This window comes from Quercus robur, chromosome 9, assembly GCF_932294415.1.
Source record: "Quercus robur chromosome 9, dhQueRobu3.1, whole genome shotgun sequence".
Classification (NCBI taxonomy): Eukaryota; Viridiplantae; Streptophyta; class Magnoliopsida; order Fagales; family Fagaceae; genus Quercus; species Quercus robur.
Window position 1 is genome coordinate 52,590,867 of NC_065542.1, and position 24,958 is coordinate 52,615,824.

The 24,958-nt window shown below is 34.1% G+C and overlaps 1 protein-coding gene across 1 annotated transcript; it reads right to left on the bottom strand.

Annotated features, from left to right (window-relative positions):
• Positions 1 to 18,662: 18,662 nt before the first annotated feature.
• LOC126699048 (flavonol synthase/flavanone 3-hydroxylase-like) lies at positions 18,663 to 24,878 on the bottom strand. The gene is made up of 3 exons (XM_050396599.1): positions 24,285 to 24,878; positions 22,106 to 22,433; positions 18,663 to 19,224 (listed from the first exon to the last, which is right to left on the bottom strand). The coding sequence occupies exons 1-3, from the start codon at positions 24,743 to 24,745 to the stop codon at positions 19,012 to 19,014; spliced, it is 1,002 nt and encodes a 333-aa protein (XP_050252556.1). The 5' UTR covers positions 24,746 to 24,878; the 3' UTR covers positions 18,663 to 19,011.
• Between the last annotated feature and the right edge of the window lie 80 nt (positions 24,879 to 24,958).

Below are 24,958 nucleotides of genomic sequence, written 5' to 3' on the forward strand. Positions count from 1 at the left end.
CTTCGTCTAGAAGTATTGTAGATTTAGTTTCAACCACGGCTTTAGGATGAACGGCTATAATACCACTTATTAGGAACCCATTGGTTCCTAATGGGGATGGATGGATAGGAATTATAGGAGAATTGATGGGAGTTGTAGGGAAATTGACTTAATTTAAGGTAGTCACCTTCTATAGAGAAAGAGAGAGAGAGATGCACTAATTAATGCACTAAGAAGTTGGTTTGTTCTTCAATTGATATCTAATGTTGAATTACAATCATGTATTTATAGGAAACTAGCTCTAATGTCATTAGCCCACATTGCTCAAGATAATTGGCTAGTTAATTCAACATGTGCTCTATGAATTAAGCTATGTGTTAAATGAGCCACATGTGCTCAAATTCTAATTAACTCATCCTAATCCTAATCTCAACTAACTAGCTAACTACCTAACTAAAAAGATTACAACAATTATTTCATATTCTTAACATTATGCTAAAAAGGATGAAACATTATTCTAGTATTATTCTTTTAATTTTTTTTCCTTGTTAAAAAAAAGAAATATTTTTGAGAGAGTCATTTGAACCAATGTTCTAAATTTCATTATGGTGACTTTTTCAGTTTATTTATAAGAATGAAATATTTTGGTATCGGTGAATATCGGTGTACCGTTTTGGAGTTACACTATTTTATATTTATTTATTTATAACAAAATAGATAGATATAAATATTTATTATAGAATATATCAATTCAAAAGAAAATATAATATAATAAAAAATTTCAAACACTAAGTCAGTTCAAATTAAAAACATAACAATAAAAATTATCAACCACATTTAGTAAAAAAAAAAAAAAAAAAAAAACATAATTTTCTCAAAAATAATACATAAAAATAAGAAAATAAAAAGTAAGAGAAAAAAAAAGGGAAAAAGAGAGAGGAAATGAGACAGACACGTTTTGTTAAAAAAACATAAGTTTGTAACAAAACTTAACTTGGGTATTATGATCACACTGACCAAGAAAGGGAGAGAATTATAATGTCTTATCTTGAAAGAGAGACAGTTGGAGGAAGGGATAAAGAAAAATGAGTGTTTTGGCTTTTCAATAGTTGGTTTTGCTCTTGTAAGTCTATTTCATACCTTTTAATTTAAAAATAAAAAATAAAAAATTTATTTAGCCCTTTCATGTTTTTCAATTGATTGCAAAATGATTTATTTTGTTCTTTGTTGTGTGCTTTGAATATGTCTCACTGCTTAAGAACTTGGAGGAAAGAGACGAGGAGAAGGGAAAGGATTGTTGCAAGTGAAGTGACTATGAATTGAAATTTCAGGTACATTAATTAATTAGTGCCCGTGAAGTGTTTGTGAAAATGTTGTCGTTCTATCAAGATTGTGATCTGGAAAAGCATTTTTGATGTAACTGAATATTTCACCTTTTCAATATTTATTTTTAATGTTGTTTCTGCAGCTTTGCAGTATCAAATGAAGTTTCTACAAAGGCCACAGGTCTATTATAATATTTCCTAGCATATATATATATATATATATATTGTATTTTCTTCGTTAATGTGGAATTATGTCCTAAATTTTGGTTTGGGTTTCAGATTCAAACAGTGTGCTTTGATAACCTTGGCCTTTTGCTTGCTGCAATTCTAAATATATTGTTCAAGAACAATCAAAGGTTTTTCTTCCCCTTCCATTCTAATAATCTAATTAAGTACTGAGGTGATTTTTTTATTTCACTAAATAAAATTTGCACAACCTTTCTATCATTTGTTTATCATGAACTGACTATATTGTTAAATTGTAAATCTTATATATTATCAATTAATTGATATTAGAATCTCCAACACAAACAAGCTAATAATAGTAAAATCTTAATCTATAGATGGTGGTAATTATTTGCATATGGTTCTACATAATTATAAGATCCTACCCTGTAGGTATGTTATCAGTTAGGTACTACTAAAATTATATATATTAACTTCCATTGCTTAGTCATTGAATGTATGTTATCAGTTAGCTATGTTATCAGTTTGAATGTAAAATCTTGGTAGTAATTGTTACCTTAAATTAAGTAAATTTAATTGAAATGTCTAAACCATGCATGCATCGTACCTGATTTTGTTTTTTAGGAGAAACAATTGTGCCTGTTATTTTGACTTGCGCTTGGAATTTTTTAGCATATTTATTATAAAACCTTGTGCTTCCATGGTATTGAATAAGGGCCTGTTGCCTATGAAGAATGAAAGAAAAATTATTTTTTCTTGTGTCCAAAAAATGGAGAGATAATTGAAATGAATAATGCTAAGAATATCAGTATAGCAGTAAATTTATCTGTCTTTATCTATCAAAAAATTAATATAGCAGCAAATAAAAATCCAGTCAAATTTTACAACATAAGAATACCTCAAACTACAAAGCTATAATTAGGGGTGTCCATCAGAACCCGAAAACTGACCCACCTGCCCAAACCGTCTGGTCCGACCCGAAAACCGGCCAACCTGATGTCGGTGACGGTCGGAGACGGGTCTCCGCCACCAAAAACCATTTTAGGCGGTTCGGATGGCGGGTTTTCTTCCTCAAAACCCGATATACCCGATCCGACCGACGAAAACAAAGAAAGAACGCTGGTTTTACCCAGATCCGTTCAGATTCGTCGATATTCCGGTGAGAAGTTTGGTAGTTTTTGGTTAGATTCGATGAAGATCTTGGTTTTCTCTTTAGATCCGGTGAAGATCTTGGTTTTCTTGCTTAGATCCGACGGGGAGATGAAGATTTTGCTCGATTTTTACTTAGATCCGGCTAGATGTGGAGCTTTTGCTTCGATTTTACTCAGATCTGGGATTGATTTTTGCTTCGATTCTTGCTTGATGTGGTGCTTTTGCTCAAATCTGGGCTTGATATAGTGCTTTTTGCTTCAATTTTTGCTTAGATCTTGTGATTTTCTCTGAAATCTGGGCTTATGCGGTGGATTTGAGCTTCAATCCGGCGAAGATTCCGTGATTTACCTCAGTACCGAGGCCGACCGACCCGACCGTCGTTCACCGGAGACCGATCCGACTCGACTCGATGTCGTCGGCAGTCGGCAACAGGTCGTTCAATCGGCCACCCGATGTAAGCGGGTCGGTTGCGGGTTGGGCATAAACCCTACCTGGACCAACCCGTGGACACCCCTAGCTGTAATCATACTGTTAAATAAAACAACTCACCGAGTGATGATTACTTTTGTGATGTTTACTTTTGTGCTTAATCACAAAAATAATAATAATCACCTATAATTTTGTTATTTTGTAGTTTCTTCAAAATATGGACATGATCAAATGGGAGTAATTTCAAGTTTCCTAGAAGCAAGCATGTGTACTGCTTGGATTTAATATATATATATATATATATATATATTAAGGATTGAGTATTATATAAACTAGATGTAACCCATGAAAATGTATGGATACATTTAAAATTAAACACAATTTTTATTATAAAAGTATATATAATTAGTCAAATTATTAAAAAAAATAGCATGTAACATATGCATAAGTATAAATACATTTAAAATTAAACACAATTTCTATCAAAAAAATATAAGTAATTAGTTAATTTTTTTTTTAAAAGTAAACATAATTAGCCATATATTAAAATTCTTACCCAAATTTAATACTACTTATAATCAATTTTTTCTAATTTTTTAATAAGATAGAATGTGTGGTGATTTTTGTTACGTGATTAAATTTTTTTTTAAAAAAAATTTATAGTTCATTAATATTAGATTATTAGTATTTTATACTCATTAACTCACTTGGCACAAAGATTAAAAAACCTAAGTGGATAATTATGATGTAATCCCTACATAAATTTAGACACATGACACAAAATTAGATTCTAATTTTAAATTCTAATTGAACTTTACCTATTAATATATATATATATATATATATATTTATATATATATTACTCCGTTTTGTCTCAATTGTACATTTTATATATTTGTAACATGAGTTTATGTTATTTTACGACACCCACTAAAGAATTTGTCTTAACCACTTATTTTTGGATTTTAGGTGATAAGATTGCAAATTTTGAACGAATGTCGGAAAAATGGTCCTTAAAAATTAAAATCAGTATTCATCTCAGTATTGTGAGACGAAGGTAAAATATCATTATCATATCAATTTTTAAAGTTCCTTTTAATTTTTAAATATTACAATTTCCATGTTTATGAATTAGTTTGCTTGCTTATTTTATTTTGATATTCTTATTGAAAAGCTTATTTATTTTGATATTCTTATTGAAAAATAACTTATAGTTGTTTTATATTTTTTTGAAATGAAGTGGCGAATCAATTTGTGCTTGTAGAGATATCATAGCAGGGCTATCATTTGAAAATGCAATTATAGACTTTAGTTTTTGACTTTACCTTTTTAATAACTCCAGAGTTTGATTCTAGTCCTTATAGTGGTTAAGTTGCTAATAAATTTTTATTTAGTGTGCGTTTGCCTAGCATTGAAGTTGTATTTGCCTTTTTTTGGCTGGTCACATGGTACTGTTCATGGATTAGCCAAAGCACAAAAACACGTGAATAGTGTTTTGCCTTTAAAAAAATATTTTGTTACAGTATTTTCAGCAATAAGTTGTCAATTTTCAGCAAATAAGCGGTATCCAAACAGACCTTTAGTACATTCTAAATGACAAAGAGAAAGTTAGCTTTTAATTAAACCAAGATGTGATAGAATCACAGTGTTGTTAGAGAGATAGAAACAAAGGAGAGAAAAGAAAAATAATGGTAAAATATTATTTTGGTTCCTAAATTTTACTAAAATTTTTCTTTTAGTTCTTAAACTTTAAAAAGTTCTATTTGTTTTGTTTAGACCCCTTTTAAACAAATTAGTTTAACCTATTGAATTAGCCAAGTAGTTACTTAGGTTAATTATTCATATCTAGGTTAAACTCATGCAATTAAATTACTTAATACAGAAAAGTAAAGAAGATAGTAATATGACGACTTAAGAAAATCAATGAAACCAACAATTTCAAGGTAAAAAATCTGAGGAGGATTTAACTTAGTAAACCCACTCTTTGGAATCCCAAAAGAGTAACAAGTAGTCATTTAAGCCCATTCTCTAAAATGCACAATTTTGATGGCAAAAGCCTTTGACAAGGTTGTTTAAGTTGGGGTTTGGATTCCTTTTTGGTTTACATATTCTATGGGAAGATTCAATACTTGATCTCAATCGCAAATATATTTGATTTCACTCGTTAGAACTTATATCTGCTATATTTAGTCATTTTGCTATAGCACTTTTTTATCACGTTCGCTGCATCAGTTGTCCTATTGTGGTATCTTCATTTGCTGTACTAGTTATTCTGTTGTAGCACATTTTTATTATATTTACTGTGTTAGCTATTGTACTAGCTAAACATTTTCTGCTGAAACTTTCTTATTTCTTTGTTATTACGTGTTTTACTATTGACACGAACCAATCATTATTCTGCCATATGCACGTGTGTTAGGACATATGTGTTTCACTTGTTAAGAACATATGTCATGATTTTATGTAATTGGCTTATCCTTTGACAAAACGCACTTTACTTGTATTTGGGTAGATTTAGGATGTTTTAAATACTTCAAGAAACCTTGTTTCAAGATTAAGTATTGGAACTTTTAAGTCTGTTCAAGAAAACAAGTTCAGAGTGCAAAATCATTAAAGCTCGACAGCTGGCTCGACAGCTACATCTATCGAGCTTAAGGAAGCTATTCTTCATTCAGTATGCTCGACACCTACTCGACAACTGCTCGACACCTGCTATCTGTCGAGATTTAAGATTTTCAGAATTCCAATATGATTTTCTTAGGATCCGTGAATGTGTCTTTGGGCCTTCTTTTCTCCTAAACCTAGACATATAAAAGGATCAGTTTAAGGGCCATCAATGTGTTCATAAGTTGCATAAGCTTTGAGCAAACTCTGTTCAAGCGTGACCGGAGACGAAGTTCTTGCCCTAGTTCATCTCTTTCTCTTGAAGAAGTTGCTATACATGTATGTGCACCGTAGGGTTTTGTGACCAAGAATCTTCTTGATCTTCATCGTGTGGATGAACTAAAAAACTTTGCAACCAACAACCTTCTTAGTTAGTGATTAAAGTCGCGTACTGGGATCCGCGCAATTGGTTAGTCACGTACTGGGAGTCGTGCATCTGAAAGGAGAACTGTCACTACAGAATTAGTCTAATTGGGTATTGGGGTAAGGGTTCAACTGTAGGTTGGTAAGGTACTGAGATTCCTTTACTTGTAACTGCTTGTTATGATAATAGTGGAGTTTCGGAAGTGGTGACCTGAAAGGAGTGGTTAGTCACATACTGGGAGTCGTGCATCTGAAAGGAGAACTGTCACTACAGAATTAGTCCAATTGGGTATTGGGGTAAGGGTTCAACTGTAGGTTGGTAAGGTACTGAGATTCCTTTACTTGTAACTGCTTGTTGTGATAATAGTGGAGTTTCAAGAGTGGTGACCTGAAAATCACCCGGTGGGGTTTTTGCCGTTAGGTTTTCCCCATTTGTAAACAAATCACCGTGTTATTTATTTTTCGTTGCGCATTTAGTTTATTGGTAATTTGTTTGTACTACCACGCGTTTGTATGATAAATTGATTAATTAATAACTTGGCTAATTAATTAATTAATTTCTATCACAAGGGGTCATTCAGTTTGTGGCCTATCAAGTGGTATCAGAGTGGACACACTCTAATTAGGGTTTAATCTTTGTTGTGTTGATCCATTGACCCCTGTTTGTCATGGATAGAGGATAGTCATTAATCATACCTCTTTTATTTGATGGCGCTAACTATGTATACTGGAAAATACGCATGAGAGCTTTCTTGCAGTCTTTAGATGAGAAAGTGTGGCAAGCTGTGGAGATAGGCTGGACTAAGCCTACAGAAGTGCCAGCCGACTAGGATGATGCCAAGATTAAGGTGACAAACTTCAACAATAGAGCTTTGAATGCATTGTTCAATGCTGTCACCAATGAAGAGTTCAAGAAGATATCCTCCACTGAAACTGCCAAAGAGGCTTGGACTATTCTCCAGACAACCTATGAGGGTACGAAGGCTGTCAAGGACTCAAAGCTTCAGATGCTCACTACAAGCTTTGAAGAGATAAAGATGGAGGAGGATGAGTCTTTCGATGAGTTCTATGCCAAGCTAAAGGACATAGTGAACTCAGCCTTCAATCTTGGGGAAACCATTCCTGAACCCAAGATTGTGAGGAAAGTGCTTAGATCTCTGCCCGTGAGATTTCATGCCAAGATTACGGCAATAGAGGAATCAAAGGATATTGACAAGATTCCTCTGACTGAGCTGGTTGGAAACTTGCAGACCTACGAGCTAGGGTTGACAAGAATAGGTAAGTTAGGTAAAAGCAAGAGTATGGCACTGAAAGCCAAGAGCAGTGAAACAGATGAATCTTCTGATGATGAAGATTCTAAGATGAAGTCCTACATCACCAGGCAGTTTAAGAAGTTTATGAAGAACGCCAATGGAAAGGGTTTCGACAAAGACCGCAGGCAATCCAGTTCTTCTCAGTTTAAAGGCCAAGACAAAGGGAAGAAGGATGCTAAGGAAGGTGGTCAGTACACTGTTCCCTCAGGACCTAAGTGCTTTGGGTGTCAAGACTTTGGTCACATGAAGCATGAGTGTCCTACATACCTCAAGAGCATTAGGAAGAGTAAGGCACTTGCTGTTACCTTGAGCGACATTGAGCTTGAGGATGATTCCGACAATGAGGATGACGGAATCTTAAATGCCTTCATGGCCATGGTCAATCCTACTGATGGGATTGTTGAAGATGTGGTTGAAGAAGAGGAACTGGTGGAATCTAAATTTGAGAAGATGGATGATCAAGATGACATCCATACAGCCTATGAAAAGCTATATAAGCTTTCTGAGAAGCATGAAAAATTATATAGGCTAACCATCAAGAAGCTCAGTGATGTGGAACTTGACCGTGAGGAGCTTTCCACAAAGTTTGATGAGGCTAATCAGACTATTGGAGCACTGAGATTCGAGAATAATTTCTTGGCTGAGAAGACCAAGAAGCTTGAAGCAGAGCTATTTCAAGTCAGAGCTCAATTGGAGAGGACTTCAAGCACAAAGCTGGATGAGATGCTAAGCATTCAGAAATCTGCTTCAGATCGAACAGGCTTAGGGTATGGTTTTTCTTCCTCTAATGCTGCTTCTTCTAGTACTACTGTTTTTGTTCCTCCTGCTAATAATGTTAAAACTGAGAACAATGAGATTAAAACTGAATTAGCTAGTGAGAACTTAGACAAGGGTAAATCTATCTTAGGAGCACCCCCTAAGCTTGAGAAGAAAGATGTTAAAAAACCTAGGGCTAAGACGGCTAATTCTCAAAAGCCTAAACAAAAGAAGCAGCATCTCTGTCATCATTGTGGAGTTACCGGTCATACTCGACCAAATTGCTACAAGTGGCTTGCCACTCAACGGAGCAACAGAATGATAGCATCTGAGAATCAGAATCAGTTTCAATCCTCTCTCGCTCCCCTTGGTGATCTTCTCAAAGCCCTCATGTTCCTTACGAACTTGAACGGTTTTAATTCTTCCCCTTCATCGCCGGTTCAAGGGTTTGCTAGACGGAAAGGTTCTTCCAAGGTGTGGAAGGAAAAGGGCTCCAAGTGATTCTGTCACTTTTCTCTCTTTTTTCTTGTTTTTGTGTGTGCATTACTTATGTGTTTTGCTTTCATGTTTTGAGTCAGTCTAGTTTTTATACTTTGTTTGTTTAACATGTTTTTGTTTGGTTATTTTTCATTTTTTGCTTTAATTTGTTTTTCTTTATAAAAATAAAATAAAAAAATGAAAAATCAGAAAAATACAAAAACAGTATGTGTTATGTGTACTTTGGTACTTGTGTACCTTGGATGGCCATTAAAATAAAATATTCTAAACTTTGTATCATTTGTAGCTTAGATGAGCATCTCTATGCACAACTAAGCAAGTGAGTTTTGTGGCTCGTGTTTGTGATGAGTACGATTAAGTTGTCTCTTAAACTTAATACGCATATCACTCTTTTTGACGGGAGGGACTAAAAAATCCTGAGAGAAAGGCATAAATAACCATCTCACCACTGTTACCCGCCAATCATAATAAGACACCTGTATGCTTCGGCATAGCAAAAGTGCAGTGTTAATGACATTTGTGTGCTTAGGCATAGCAAAATTGGAATGTCAAATATCATTGAGTATTTCTTTTCTCTCTTTTATATGCCCATGCATGATATGCTTAAAAGAAAAATATGCAAAAAAAAAAAAAAAAAAATCAAAAGCAAAAAGATAAAAAAAAAAAAAATTGCTTTAAATATGATTGCAAGCGTGTATTCTAGGAGATGTAGGATTTATAGGATGTACCTCAAAGGTGATAGTTCCCATCAAGCAGTTATGATTATGTGTAAGTTAAAATGATTTTCTCATATCTCAAATCGTTATAACATGCATACACTTATGCAATCTTGCGATATTTTTCACACACAACACACAATATTCTTTGTTATTCTTGATACATGTGCAGGTACAATGTGATTTGATCATTACAAGGTTTTACATGTGTTGATGTATGCTCACTAATCTGTCTGGACTTATTTTGAAATATAAAATTGGTTAGACGTGTTTAGTGTGTGTGTGTTTTTGAAGATCCATGTGCTAAATTTTTTCCTTTGAGAGATGTTTTTGAGAGTTTAATATGTTGATTGGATCATTGGTTGAGTTGCATGTTGGATTGCATTCATGATTGTGTTTTTCACAGCTCGAAAAACTGTTTTTAAAAGCTGGCTCGACACCTCCTCGATAGCTGGCTATCTGTCGAGCTTCCTTAAGCTTTTTCTTATCGCAATCTTGCCTGCACCTCGATACCTGGTGGATCTATCGAGATTGGGTCTGTATGCTCGATAGCTTCTCGATACCTGGTGGATCGATCGAGCTTCTGTTCTTAATTCTGGTGTGTTGATCCTCGATACCTCCTCGACACCTCAGTTGTCGACGAGTATTTCCTCGACACCTCCTCGACAGATTGCTTGATACCTCTTGATACCTTCATTTGTCGAGATTTACTGGCTTTCCTATATAAAGCCCCTGCACGATTCGGATCTCATTTCCATCGATCTCTCTCTCGATACTTCTCTGTTTCTCTCCCAAAAACACTCTAATCTCACTCCTATCTTGGTTCTCAAGGATTTTTCAAGTTTTTCTTCTCTTAGTAAGCTTCTAATCCTTTCTCATTCATGCATTTCATGTTTTGAAACCTAAGATTTGGGGTTTTTGGAAATTTTTGGGGTTTTTCAAAATTGATGAGATTCATTGAAATTTTGGGTTGGGTTTTCACTTAAATGTGTTTAAAATCTCATACATTGCATCACCTTAGCATTATAATGGTATTGCCATGAATTTAGATGTGTGCTATATGTTTATGTGCTGATAGGTTTGGATTGGGTTGAGCCCATGATGCAATTTTCTTTGCATGTCACATGTTCATGCATTTCCCATGCATACGTACTTCTTTTCAATATATTTGATATATTTGAAAATGTTTGGGACTTTTCTGATTGTATTTCTTTCTCTCCCTCTCTGTTGTTTATGTTAGTCGTGTCTATGGCACCTAAGCGTAAATCCACTCCAGCCCGGAATCCTCTTCGTTTCGGTGCTTCTTCTTTGTCTGATCCTACCTTATCTCATATCTGGTTCCGTGATAATGATGCCTTTTAAGCATTTTCGGAGAACTTTTCTAGACGAGGCATTCATTCGGAACGCCAAGTCATTTTGACGGATTTTGCCAACATCGACCTTCCCTCTGTCATTCACAGTAGGGGATGGGAGTCACTGTGTGACGTCTCAGTCACCTGTCCTCTCATGCTTATCTAGGAGTTCTACTCCAACATTCACGGGATTGATCGGTCAGTACCTCTTTTCTTCACTCGCGTTCGAGGTACGCGCATTCCTATCACACCACAACTAGTTGCGGGTGTGCTTCGGTTCCCTAGGATAGAGTTTCCTGACTATCCTGGTTGTGAGTGTCTGAGGACTGTGTCCAGGGATGAGCTCATGTCTACTTTCTATGAGCGCCCTACTACTTGGGGTGAGCGTCTTTTTATACCATGTCGACCTTTTGCTAAAGGTCCTAGATTCATGAACATGGTGATGACTTTTGTTTTGCATCCCCTCTCTCACTATAACTTCATCACAGAGCCTCGTGCTCAGTTTTTGTTGTCTCTTCTTAAGCATCTTACCATAGACTTCCATTCTCATTTCATTCTGTTTATTATAGATGTTCATCTAGATTCGGCGACCCGTGATAAGCTCATCTTTCCTTCCGCTATCACGAGGATTCTACGCCATTTTTCTGTTTCTTTTCCCTCTTCCGACCACTTTACCGTCATGTGTGCCATAGATTACGCTACCGTTAAACGTAGCAAGGCTCAGCTTCGGTCGCGGCAGTCGGATTCAGCAGTTCCTTCCTCCCGTTCCACTCCATCCCGTTCGGCTCCATCCACATCGGCTCCTTCTTCTTCTTCGGGCGATGTGTCTCTAGGAGATATCATGGCGCAACTGTAGCGCATGGATGCTCGCCTCGATACACTCTCTACGGAGTTGTATCAGGTGAACGTTCGTTTCGGTCGTATTGCACGACAACAGGCGTCTATGGGTGGCTTTGCTCTTGAGGCTACTCCTTCACCACCTTCTCCCGTGGCTTCTGCTTCTAAGGATGAGGATGATGATGATGGTGATGATGATGATACTTTAGATGATGATGATGGAGATGCTAGCTCTGCCGATGAGATGTCTACTTGACACTCTTACCCTTTGTCATTCGTGACAAAAAGGGGGAGTAGTTTTGGTATGAGAGTAGTCCATATTAGGGGGAGAGTTAATATAGGATCATTTTGTTAGGGGGAGTGTTGATACATTTTTTAGGGATGTAGTGAGGATAGTATGTATCTTTTCTTTTCTTTCTTTTTAGATACATTACTCTTGTACATGAGGTCTTGTGACCATTTCTACACATACATTGTACTTATCTCTTTATTTATATTGATGTATGTTTTTCTTTCACCTACCCCTTTATGTGTTGTTTTTTTTCTCCCTTTATACACATGTTTCTTATACTTGTATGTAATCTATTTTATTTCTATTTCACACAAAGATGCCTTGATGAATTTTGTTTAAAGTGTTTCAGAAATACAGGTTGTCAAAGTCTACTTGCCATAAACTCTCTTCTTGCAAAGTTTTTCAAGAGTTTATGTTAGGATATATTTTATTGTATTCAACAAGTGAATATGAGTTGAGTGATTTATGACTTCTTTCATATGTTCATTTGTTTGTTGTGGTTTTGTCACGGATTGCCAAAGGGGGAGATTGTTAGGATATATGTGTTTCACTTGTTAAGAACATATGTCATGATTTTATGTAATTGACTTATCTTTTGACAAAACGCACTTTATTTGTATTTGGGTAGATTTAGGATGTTTTAAATACTTCAAGAAACCTTGTTTCAAGATCAAGTATTGAAGCCTTCAAGTCTGTTCAAGAAAACAAGTTCAAAGTGCAAAATCATTAAAACTCGACAGCTAGCTCGACAGCTGCATCTATCGAGTTTAAGGAAGTTGTTCTTCATTCGGTGTGGTCGACAGCTGCTCGACACCTGCTATCTGTCGAGGTTTAAGATTTTCAGAATTCTAATATGATTTTCTTGGGATCCATGAATGTGTCTTTGGGCCTTCTTTTCTCCTAAACATAGACATATAAAAGGATCAGTTTAAGGGCCGTCAATGTGTTCACAAGTTGCACAAGCTTTGAGCAAACTTTGTTCAAGCAAATTGTGACCGGAGATGAACTTCTTGCCCTAGTTCATCTCTTTCTCTTGAAGAAGTTGCTGTGTATGTGCACCGTAGGGATTTGTGACCAAGCATCTTCTTGATCTTCATCGTGTGGATAAACTGAAGAAATTTGCAACCAATAACCTTCTTAGTTGGTGATTGAAGTCGCATTCTGGGATCCGTGCAATTGGTTAGTCACGTATTGAGAGTTGTGCATCTGAAATGGGAACTGTCACTACAGAACAAGTCCAATTGGGTATTGGGGTAAGGGTTCAACTGTAGGTTGGTAAGGTACTGGGATTTCTTTACTTGTAACCGCTTGTTGTGATAATAGTGGAGTTTCGGGAGTGGTGACCTGAAAATCACCCAATGGGGTTTTTGCCGTTAGGTTTTCCCCATTTGTAAACAAATCACTGTATTATTTATTTTCCGCTGCATATTTAGTTTATTGGTGATTTGTTTGTGCTACCACGCGTTTGCATGATAAATTGATTAATTAATAACTTGGCTAATTAATTAATTAATTTCTATCACAATGGGTCATTCAATTTGTGGCCTATCAACGTGTATACATTATATCTCATGTTCTACCATATATTTTATATACATTTATGTGAATACGTATAAGTGTATTTACAAATATATGTATGTATATATTTGAGAATATGCTAATCCATGTAAACTAACACTTGCTTGATGGGTATTTTCTTTGAGTTTTAGATTTGTTTATGAGCAAGAAGAAGAAAAGTATTTCTGCGGTATAAAATGAAGAATAGTCATTTACATTGCAAAAAAGTGTACAAAGCTTTACTGCACAGCAGGAAGCTTTACTGTGTAGCAAAGAGCTTTACTACACAGCAGAAGGTTTTACTACACAGTAGAAAAGTCAGTCCTATGGCAGAAATTGGAGAAAATTTCCTTCTACGACAAAAACAGAGGATAAGCTCACTTTACAGTGTCTTCTCTTGGACTTTGGACTCAACGCTTGCATACAAACTAGCAGTGGTAGAATGGTATTTTGGAGCCCATTCCGCGGAGTGCCAGACCCAACTTCCTTATTCGAAAAAACCTAGACTAAGCATTGTCCAATAACATCAAGATGCGTGTCTAAGGTACAAGAAACATAAAAAAAAAAAAATAAAAAACCTCAACAAGTCCTTATTGGAATTAATCCTTTTGACCTTTGTATTGTTTTTTTTTTTTTTTTTTTTTTTTTTTTTTTTTGCTTAACATAAATCTTTTGTTTTGTAATGTAAGCCAAAGCTCAGTACTCTTCATTCCAAACAATAATTGGTAGGTATCAAGAAGAGTGAATTGTAAGAACAAAGAAGTGTGTTTGTCATTGTTCTTTTAAACTCTTAACTTAGTAACAAGCTTTATTCCTTTTTAAAGCTCTACTTTTTCTAGGTACTTTAAGGCTATAAACCAATTTTCAAACAATAAGCACTGCAACAAAATGTATTTTCAGTGACGAATTTTAGTGAGAAAAATTTTTTCGTCACAAAAAGGTACCATATAGTGACGAAATTTATATTTCGTCACTATTTATAAAAGAATTAGTAACTTTTAGTGACGAAAATTAAATTTCGTCACTATATGTTGTGTTGAACTAAAGGCGCCAAACAAAAATGTAGACGCCAAACTAAATTCATCTACAGTGATGAATTATTTCATCGCTAAAAGTTTAAGTTTTTTGTGACGAAAATGTTCATCACTAAAGATGTTGCTAAGAACACTATTAGTGACGAAACTCATTTTGTTGCTAAATGTGACAAATAGTGACGAAAATAAGTTGTCACTAAAAAAAGGAACATAAAATTAGATGGGAGTATCAGCGACGAATACAAATTTTCGTCGCTAAAGGTAGCCTATAGTGACGACATACAAGTCGTCACTAAAAGTTTAATACTTAAAACACTTCAGCCCCTTTTATCTTTTTTTTTTTTTTTTTTTTTTTTTTTTTTTTTTCACTTTTCCTACTTTATTTTCCTTCCCTTACCTGATTCTTTCTTTCCCTCACTCAATACCTCACAACCGCTTCACCTGATCTCAGTCGTAGCCGCCGATCGAGCTTGCTGTGCTGCCGTTGGCGCCATCGTGACGTTTAAGCATCCCCGTTGGCGATCAGCGCCGATCGCGATGCTTAAGCGTCACTGTTGGCGATCGGTGCCGATCGCGATGCTTCAGCTCGCCATTGGCGCCAATGGTAATGCTTCAGCTCGCTGTTGGTGCCATCGGCGCCGATCACGACGCTTCAGTTCGCACCATCCGGCGACGCTTCAGTTTGCACCATTTGGCAACGCTTCCGACGACCCTTCGCCTCCCACCATAATCGGCGACGCATCAATTCGTGTAATGGGTATTTTTTTGTTAATTTTTGTTTAGTGATCCAAATTTGAGTTTGTTTTTCCATGTTGGAAATACATAATTTGTTTTTGTTTTTGTTTTTTTAAATTTTTATTGAAATTATGAGAATTGATAATTTTATTGTTATTGTTGTGGTTTTAGGTATCGGTTTATGTAGGGGTTGGCACGTGTTATGTGAAAGTGGAGGATGATGGTAAGTACTAAACTCCTTCAGTGTGTTAAATCTATGTAGCATGTTCAGTTTCAATATTATTTGATGTACTTGCAGGATCCGGTATTACTCGGGATGGATTGGTTTTGTTGGGAGAAAGATATGGTAACTAAGTTATTAGATATTTTCTTTTGCCTGGATTCTTTCTAGTTGATGCTTGTAATGGTTTTCAATTACTTATGTGAGTAGTCATTTGTTTTAACTTTGATGGAATCAGGAATGTATTACTTAATCACATAGAGAAACTATGCATGGGGCCTGTATATAAAAGGGAAGTTAGCCTAGCAATACAACAATGTAGTACCTGACAATGTTACAATAGTATGGAAGTAAATATACAACACTTAGTTTTTGAAACAACAATGGGTGATTACTTATGTGTTTGCTCCAAAATAGGGAAAGATTACTTGTTTGTTGTATTGTGTTGCTTGATTGATTTAATTGAAAATGTTAAACAATTGCTTGCTTTTTAGTAGAAACTTAAGGCAGTGTTTTATAGGATTTGGATTCATTTTGGACTCTATGATATAATAATAATAATGTGTGTTACTCTTTTGCAAGTTTTAGTGATATAAATGTGGGATTTTTGGTGAAAGCTTTTGTATTAATAGTTGGTATGTTGATAATGGTTGTTGAACAGGGGGAAATCTCTAGTTAAATAGTGTTAGTTGCACCATCTTTATGTTGGTGTTGAATTGGGTGATTCTTCACAATTAGGTGAATGGTTGGTGTTGTTTCTCTAAAGAGCTGTTCAGTTGAATGGTTGATTTTTGAATCTGATTTTTCCATTATAGTACAAGTAGTGTTGTTTCTAGATTGTGACTTTGTTTGCTAGTTTTCATGTGGGGTAGTGATTTTGAAGAATTAGATATTTGAGCTGACATTTGGTTGTTTACAAGCTTTTCATTCCCCAGTAAATATCTTTCTTCATTGACGGTTCTAATTATTGTTTTATCTGCTTGTTTAACTTTTCTTTAACTTTTGTACTTATAAATTTAACTTTTCTTTTGCAGACTAAATACACATTGTTTGCAGTAACTTTGGATTTTTTCTAAAAGTTGTAAACTTATCTTGAGCAAAGTAAGTAAATTCTAGTTAAAAACTTATAAAACTCTAAACTTGTGATGTTGGAAATTGGATTTGTGGTGGTATGTTGTGCTGGAGCAAGCAGGTGGCTTGCATGATGTTATAAGGCGGTTTAAATTTATATTTGGAGTGTTTTTAATTTCTTGCAAATGTGAATGGACCTTGTTGATTAGATGTGATGAATAGTACTTTAATTAATTTCAATACTTGTAAACACTCTATATTTGTGATGTTTGTGATTGGTTTTGTGGTGGGTTATTGTGTAGGAGCAAGCGGGTAGCTTGCATGGTGTTATAAGGTGGGTTGTGTTGGATTTTTGAGATTGGTGAAAATTGAATGAACCTTTTGAGGAGGGTTAAAGTGTGATGAATAGATTAGGTACTACTTCATTCATTTCAATTAGTTTGTATATATATGATATGGGAAGTGGATTTTTGAGATTGGTGAAAATTGTATGAACTTTTTGAGGAGGGTTAAAGTGTGATGAGTAGATTTTCACAAATGGGGTATTGGGTTTTACTTAGACTTTGATGTTTTGGCATTCGGGTGTTTGTTTCAAAGTGTGGTTCAATATTTACTTATAATTGTTTGGTTGTTGCTTTCAAGAATTAAGGTTCAAAGATTAATTAGTTGTTTATGGGGGATTCTTTGGTTTCACATTATTTCAAGGTGATCTAATGTAAGGGCTATATACATAGAACTTGGATAGAAAAGGGTAAAATGAGTAGGTAAAGAGGCGTGTTCTTGTTAAGTAATTTTTTTTTCTAAGAACAGGGTCCTCTTCATTTGTTTTTGAAATGGAAAATATCCATTTAATGGTGTGCACGGTGTCTTGTCCTCTAAAATAAGTATTCATTCCTTGGTGTAGTAAGAATAGAATATTAAATGATGTGCCACCATGCACACCTTTACACCCGAACACTGAAATGGAAAGTATAAGGGAGTCCTAGAATTTGAATGTATATGTCACCAAGAGCCTTGTACTTAGCGGCATTGGCACATTATCCAGTTCTCTATAAAGGCAGGAGAACTTGAGTTTGAATCTCCCTCCCCCACTTAATGTTAGCAAAAAAAAAAAAAACTTGAATGTGTATGTCAGAAATGTTAAACAATGTTAGTTTTGAGAATCTAGTTTCATATTTGATGGTAGATGCTAAGATTTTGTTTGTGGTAATATGTAGGTTTTTGGTTCCTCAGCTCAACAAAGAGATCTTTATGATCAAGCAGTGATTCCAATAGTACATGAAGTTTTAGAAGACTTCAATTGTACCAAGAGGAGCAAGCTAGGGACCAAGAGGCACGAGCTAAGCAAGAGGCATGAGGACATCTTCCGTTAGTTCTAATTATATTATGTTATACTTTTTGTATTATTATAAAACATCTTGATTTATTGTATGTGTTGCAAACAATTATTGTATACTTGTATGAAAGGAGTTTAAATTGGATACTTGTTTTATTTTTTACTTATGGAATGTATGGATCTTTTTTTATAAATGTGTTGTTGAAATAAATGTGTTATTCAAATGTGAGATTTTAATAATGTAATGACAGATTAAAGGTTAATATTAAAGCCATGAAAAAAAAAAAAACAGAAAATAAGTTTTAGTGACGAATTTTTTCGTCACAAATATAGCAACAAAAAATTGTTTTAGTGACGAAAATTTTATCACTAAATATAGCAAAATTTTTTAAGTAATGGTTTTAGTGACAAAAACTTTCGTCACTATATGTGCCTGGATTTTCTTAAAAATCTATATGTACCCGAACATAGTTTTAGTGACGAAATTATTTGTCACTAAATATGATTTAGTAAACTAAAGTGTTTTTAGTGATGAAATATTTTCGTTACTGAATAGTATTTTTAGTGAGTAAAACATTTAGTGACGAAATTTTTCGTCACCAGGACTTTTAGTGACGAGGCTACAGTGACGAAATGAGTTTCGTCACTAAAAGTCCAATTTCGTCACTAAAGGTCCTTAGTGACGAAAAATTGGACTTTTAGTGACGAATTTTTTCATCACTGAAAAAACATTTTGTTGTAGTGAAGTTTTCAAAGTAAAAAGTTACTCCAGACGTACTGTTCACACAGTTTGGTAAGATTGGGCTCATCAAACTCATTTTATCATTTTTTTCAAAAAGACAAAAGATAAAATGGACATGATACACTATTTTTATTTACTTAAAACACAATATTTAATACAGGTGGCTCAACATCATTTATTTTCTTAAAACACAATATTAAACAAAAAATCAGACTCCCCAATTAACCAACCCGCAGCACATGAAAGTCTAACACAATGTTGGAATAGGGATTATAAAAAATGGGAAAGGGAAATCTTAAGTTGTCAAACTCTAAATCCGAAGGGCTTTCAATGGACTCGGGAAAGACATTATATGCTACTAACTAATAGTCTAATACCAGTTCAATAAAATATGACCTGTGGGAGTAGTGTGCAACACTGACGCAGCCACAGCTACGTACATTGATTCTCTCATTTACTGGGGAATCTTGTTAAGCTTACAGTAAACATAGTCAGAGAATTTCTTGGTCTTGAATTTTGGCGGATTTTCTTTGTTAACAAGCTTGGGATGAGGTCCTACTTCAAAGTCTGATGGTGGCTCCATGAATACTGGCCAGGACATTCTTGCCTTTTCCTTGTTAACTGTGGTCCTATGAAGCACACTCTTATACTTTCCATTGCTCAGGATCTGCCACAAAATAATTCTCTCATAGAGTTATTGGTCTACTTACAATAATATCAATAGTTGCAACAAATCTAAGGACATAACCTTCGGCACACACTTTGTCACAATTTGCTTATATGTCAATTGGTGATTGGAGTGTTTCAAGTGTTAAATTCAAGCCATGTGTAAGTGATGTAATCCAATTCTTAGTTAACACCTAAACAAATTGTGGTAAAGTGTAAGTATGAGTAATAGAGTGTGTCCAAGCTAAAAGGTCCAGATATCAGGACAACGCCCCATACAGTGAACAACTTAAGCCTTCTTTAATTTGTTTTCACCATATAGTCAAACTCAGGGCCAACTCTAGGATAATAATGGTAGGATAAGCCTAAATTGTAGTAGGATGATAATTGATTTCATAAAAAAACATGTGGATTGTGCATTTTTCCCATATCACCCCTAACATATAGGTGTAATGGAAGCCCAAACAAATGGAAATCTTAAATTATATATATAAATATATATATATATATATTTTTTTTTTTTAATCATAGACAATTAATTTCCCCAAACAATTTGATATTTTAGTTTTTGTAAACAAAATTTCAATATTAGCTATCTAATCTTTTACTAATCCACATACCAAACAATATCTCACACACTCTAGATCTCTCTCTTGACACCAAAATCAAAATTGAAATTTAGATTTTAAGTTTCATAACTATGGATTGGCTTACCCAAGGTAAATAACTCTCATTTAAAAATAAATAAATTTTCAATCTTTTTGTTAAATTTTATATTTGAACCATGATGTTTGATTCTTTATATGAAATTATTCTTGATTTGGTTATTATTATATTCATTAATTTATGTGTTTAATCTGAATTTTCTTGGATAGATTGAGGCAATTGGGAGATCTGATATTAAAGTTAAGTTGCAATAATTTCTTTAATAGATCAGATTTTATTATTCTATGCTTTGAATTTTATTTTTTTTTGGTCATATTATAATATTGTAGATAGTGTTTTATTATTTGTAAATATTTTTTAATGATAAATGTTTACTAAAATATTTTAATCAAAACAGAGAGAGAGAGAGATTAATGATAAAAATGAAATGTATCATAATGATGTTCAAAGACATAATATAGCATCCATAAAAAAAGGATACAATATAACAATTCTTGATTATATAAAAGCTTAGATTTTTTTTTTCCCAAATGTATGTCACTTATTAAATTTTATTGACAATTCTTGTTACAATTGTAAAAATAAAAATAAAAATAAAATTGATAAAATCCTACTTAAAATTGATTATATCATAAGACAATTAAGTATATTATATATTATCTATTGAAAATGAGATATTAGTAAAACTTAAATACAAAAATTCAATTGTTAATTTTGCATTTCAAAAACAAGAAGAATTGTTTTTAAATAAAAAAAATTAGGCGAAACTACAATGTTGGACCCTTAAGTTTACTTGTTGAGCTCTTTTGGTCCTTAAAGTTTCAAATAAGCACTATTGGTCCTTGATTTTTTTTTTTTTTTTTTTTTTTTTTTTTTTTTACAAGATAGAATTTCTACTCTAGCCTAATCTAAGTGTATATGTGTGTGGAGCTCCTTCTTGGAGACTTGAACCCCCATCCTTACCCCCCACACTCCATAAGTATTTATGCTTGTTGAGTGACTACCACACCAAGGGTGCGCGGTGGTCCTTGAAGTTTTAAATATAAGTGTTATTGATTCCTTCATTAACTTCTGTTAGTTTATTTGCTTATGTATCAAATGGAGTAATGGCTTAGCATGTTTTAAGTGATATGGCACTGGCAACTTATATATATTATTAAAAATTTACACATCACATTATATACATCAAAACCGGGTAAACCCAAATAATATGGGTCTTCAACACATCAAAATCGGGTCTTTCTCCAAATTCAAAGTTTCTAGATTTTTTTTTTTTTCCATTTTTCTTTGTTTTCTTAGAATCCAAACATGGTCTAGAAATATGTCTCATTCAAAGTCAGATAACTATATATAGAATAAGGATTTTGTACAGGATTTTGCTACTTCGGATCTCCGCCACTATAGTAGTAGCAATAGAAGAAGACACACAAAGTAGAAACTAGAATCTAAATTGAGTAAACTATCTCACTTCTAGAAGTAGCACGATTCGCAAGGTTGGTAGATGCAACATGGTTTTCGATTACAAGATCCAATAATGCACTAGTAGCACTTTGGTCATCTTTTTGTGAGCCAATATTTAGGTACCATAGCTGAAAAATATAGAAACTGACATATTTCTTGGTCCTGTTTGGATTCCAAGAAAACAGAGGAAAAGATAAATAAATCCAAGAACTTTGAATTTGGAGAAAGACCTAGTTTTAATGGGTTTGTTGTGTCAAGGACCCACATTATTTGGGTTTACCCGATTTTATGTCTATAATGTAATGTGTAATTTTTAAATAATAAATAGGTTGCCACATCACTTCCAACATGCTGCATCATTGATTCGTTAGACACATAGGCAAACAAATCAATAGATATTAACGGATGAACCAATAACACTCATATTTAAAATTTTGGGGACCAATAGCACTCACTTGAAATTTTAGGGACCAAAAATGTTCAATAGATAAATTTTAGGGACCAACTATATAGTTTCGCCAAAAAATTATAATATATAAATTTAATTTAATTGACATAAAATTAAAAAGAAAAAATTAAAACCTCAATGTAATTTCTCGCTTTTGACCTTAGAATGTATCTAGCTGCCCTGATTAAACTTGATTGATAGGTTCATATTATTTTTTCACTGTGGCATTTTATTTTTGCATCATTTCTAGATGTTTCACTTTTTTTTTTTTGAATGATTAATATCCATCAAATTTAGAATAAAATACCTCAATTTGGTCCCCAATGTGGATAACCAGGGCATTGGGGATGTACTTGACATCATACCAAAGGCCATCCCTAGAAGCCTGGAGACCTTGCACATCGTTTGGCACAAGAATGGTGATGGTGCACATATCAGTATGAGCTGCCACACCTAGAGCCAGATCAGGACGCAGACACGGTGGGTAGTAGTTGATCTTGAGAAGGTACTCCAAGTTATCACCACCTGCAGCCTCCTTTAACTCATGCCCTTCAAGCCCTAAACCCAATGATAGGCTCTTGAACAGCTTTTCCACCACCCCATGCAGGTGCTTGGCATATTCCTCATTGGCCTCCCTGCCATCACAGCCACAAACAACCCTTTAAAAACGTAGTAATAATTGAATCTAAGAATTTAGGTCAATTTTTTGGATTTGTATGTATATATGCATTCATCCATGGAAAGAATGAAAAAAAAGTTAACGCTTTGTTTCTTTACCAATTAAAGACTACTTTCCTTAATTTTTAGTTCTTGTAAAAACTCTAGTGACCTGGTTGGAGGGGGATTGAATGCAACCATAACATATTTGGGTTCAATTGGTGGTGTATATATAAACACGAGAAAGTAGTTGTGGCAAAAGTTGTCAATGGTGGAGATGTTGACCCATGAATCTACTAATTTTTCTTCACCACTCACAACTCGTTACATGACAAATTGTGGTAAATATTGTGAAACTTTTTGTGGCACTAATATTTTGTAAAAATATTGTAAAATAGTTTATGTCTATAGTATTACTCTCTCTCATATAGACATAGGTAATAAAGGGATGGAGGTTATGGAGCCATGCTAAGCTAATCGACAGAAAAGCCAACTAGTGAAAGCTATTTTCTTCCCTTTTTGGTTGCTTTCTTTCAATTAATTAATGAATTGGTTTTTTTTTTTTTTCCTCCTTTTGTTTGATAATTAGTAAAATACCAACAAACGGATTCAGGGGCAATCTATGGCAGAGGGAGTGGGGACTAGGGGCCATGCTTCCCTTGACATTTCAAAAATCCTCATTCCCTGTATTTTTAGTATATATAAAAAAAAATAATCTTGGACATAAATTTCAATAATGCTCCCTAAATTTTTACTAAAAACATATAATGCATTTATATTATTGACTAATGCATTTTTTTTATTCTAAAAAATTACTCTTATGTCATATATAGCTCATTAAATTAAAATATATTTTATGTATATCATATGTAATTTAATTATATTTTATTTCTATTAAATTGACTTGTATATATTTAGACATGTCAAGACTTACTTTTTTTTTTTTTTTTGGCAAAGATATAAGCACTTATTTAATGTAAATATTTTTTTTTACTAAAAAAAAATCTTATGTTAAATAAAAGTTACAAACATTTCATGTATAAACAATAAATAAATATATGTGTATGTTATTCTTTGAATTTAATTATATATATATATAAAGCTTGACTGCCTAAAAATATTTCTGGCTCCGCTATGCAATATTACACAAGGTGCAATTGTATGTATCTAATGAATTATGACCGAATTGAAGTTAAAAAGAAAAAAGTCTAAGACCCCAAAAATTTTCACAACTATGACGTGATAGGTGAAGAAAAACTGTGGGTTTATGCGTAAGTAATGATAAGTAATAATTAATTGTTCATAGTCTGCCACGTTAGAGTAATGACATAAAAATTGTGAAATATAATTTATGATGTTAAAAAGTTTTCCCTCTTGCGGTTTTTTTCTTTTTTAATATAATTTTTTTTATTTCATCGCTAAATTAGGCAATCGGTTTTGACACTTTTTTCACATCATGGATGAGGTGAGGATATTAATATTTGGCATGAAAAGTATGGACATTGAGTGACGTAATGTAGATCTGGGTTAAGAGTTATAGCTATAACCGAATCGTAGTGTGCATGGCCTCTTGTCCCTATTCCATTAATGTGCACCTATTCCTGAACCTACCAAAGTGAACAAATTCATGCTTTTCACTTCAAACTCGTAGATGCACCACCGAAATGCATGAAAAGCAATGGATTAATTCATAATTTGTGCAAAAAAAATAACACCAAAAGAAAATTAAAGAATATATAACTATATATAGTTAGTGATGATGAATAATATTAATTAGATTTTAGATACGTACTACCATATATATATATATATATATTGATTATTCAAACCTGTAAAAAGCTGGGTTCTCAGGCCAGAACCGGTAGTTAATGGCAGAAGGAGGCCATATCTTATGGAACAAATGGTCAACCCATGCTTTCTTCCCTTCCACTTCTTTCTGAAGCGCTGTGCCATAGCCTTCCATGGACTTAGAGCCTGAAGGCTTAGCATAAACCTCTTTTTCCTCTTGAGAAAGCTCAAAGAAACCCTTCCCAGCAGCCTGCAATTTGGCTATGGCCTCGCTAGGAATTTCATGGTTCACAATTTGGAACATTCCCCAGTTGCGAGCCGCATCCTCAATTGCACTGAGGACCTTTTCCTCATCTGGGTCACTGTAATCAATGGTTGGGACCTCAAGGACAGCCCCATGGACAGTTGTGATCCCAGGTTGCTCAGTCTCTAACCTAATGAACGCATCAGGGATTGTTTCCTCTGAAGATTTAGCAATGTCTTGCACTCTCTCCGCCCCCATCACTACTATTTTTCTTCCTAGTAAGAAAATATTTGTGAGAGGTTTCAGGTGTCTCTTTGTTCTTTTTAAATCTGTCTTTCCATCCCAAATCCTTTTTTTACGGGTAGTCGTTACTGATCAACCGTAATTAGTACTTGGAGTTTTGGACTACGAGAGGACAAAAAGGCACGAATTAAAAAGGGATGGGTGGACATGCGTGATCTATTTCTGACC

Bases quoted from the DNA above. Each gene is read 5' to 3' on its own strand.
- LOC126699048 (XM_050396599.1), bottom strand. From the start codon at position 24,745: ATGGGGGCGGAGAGAGTGCAAGACATTGCTAAATCTTCAGAGGAAACA. The intron at 22,434-24,284 runs GTTTGAATAATC...CTGTGATGGCAG, and splicing joins GAGAACCCAGCTTTTTACAG to GGAGGCCAATGAGGAATATG. The intron at 19,225-22,105 runs GTATTTTATTCT...ATTTTGTGGCAG, and splicing joins ACATTGGGGACCAAATTGAG to ATCCTGAGCAATGGAAAGTA.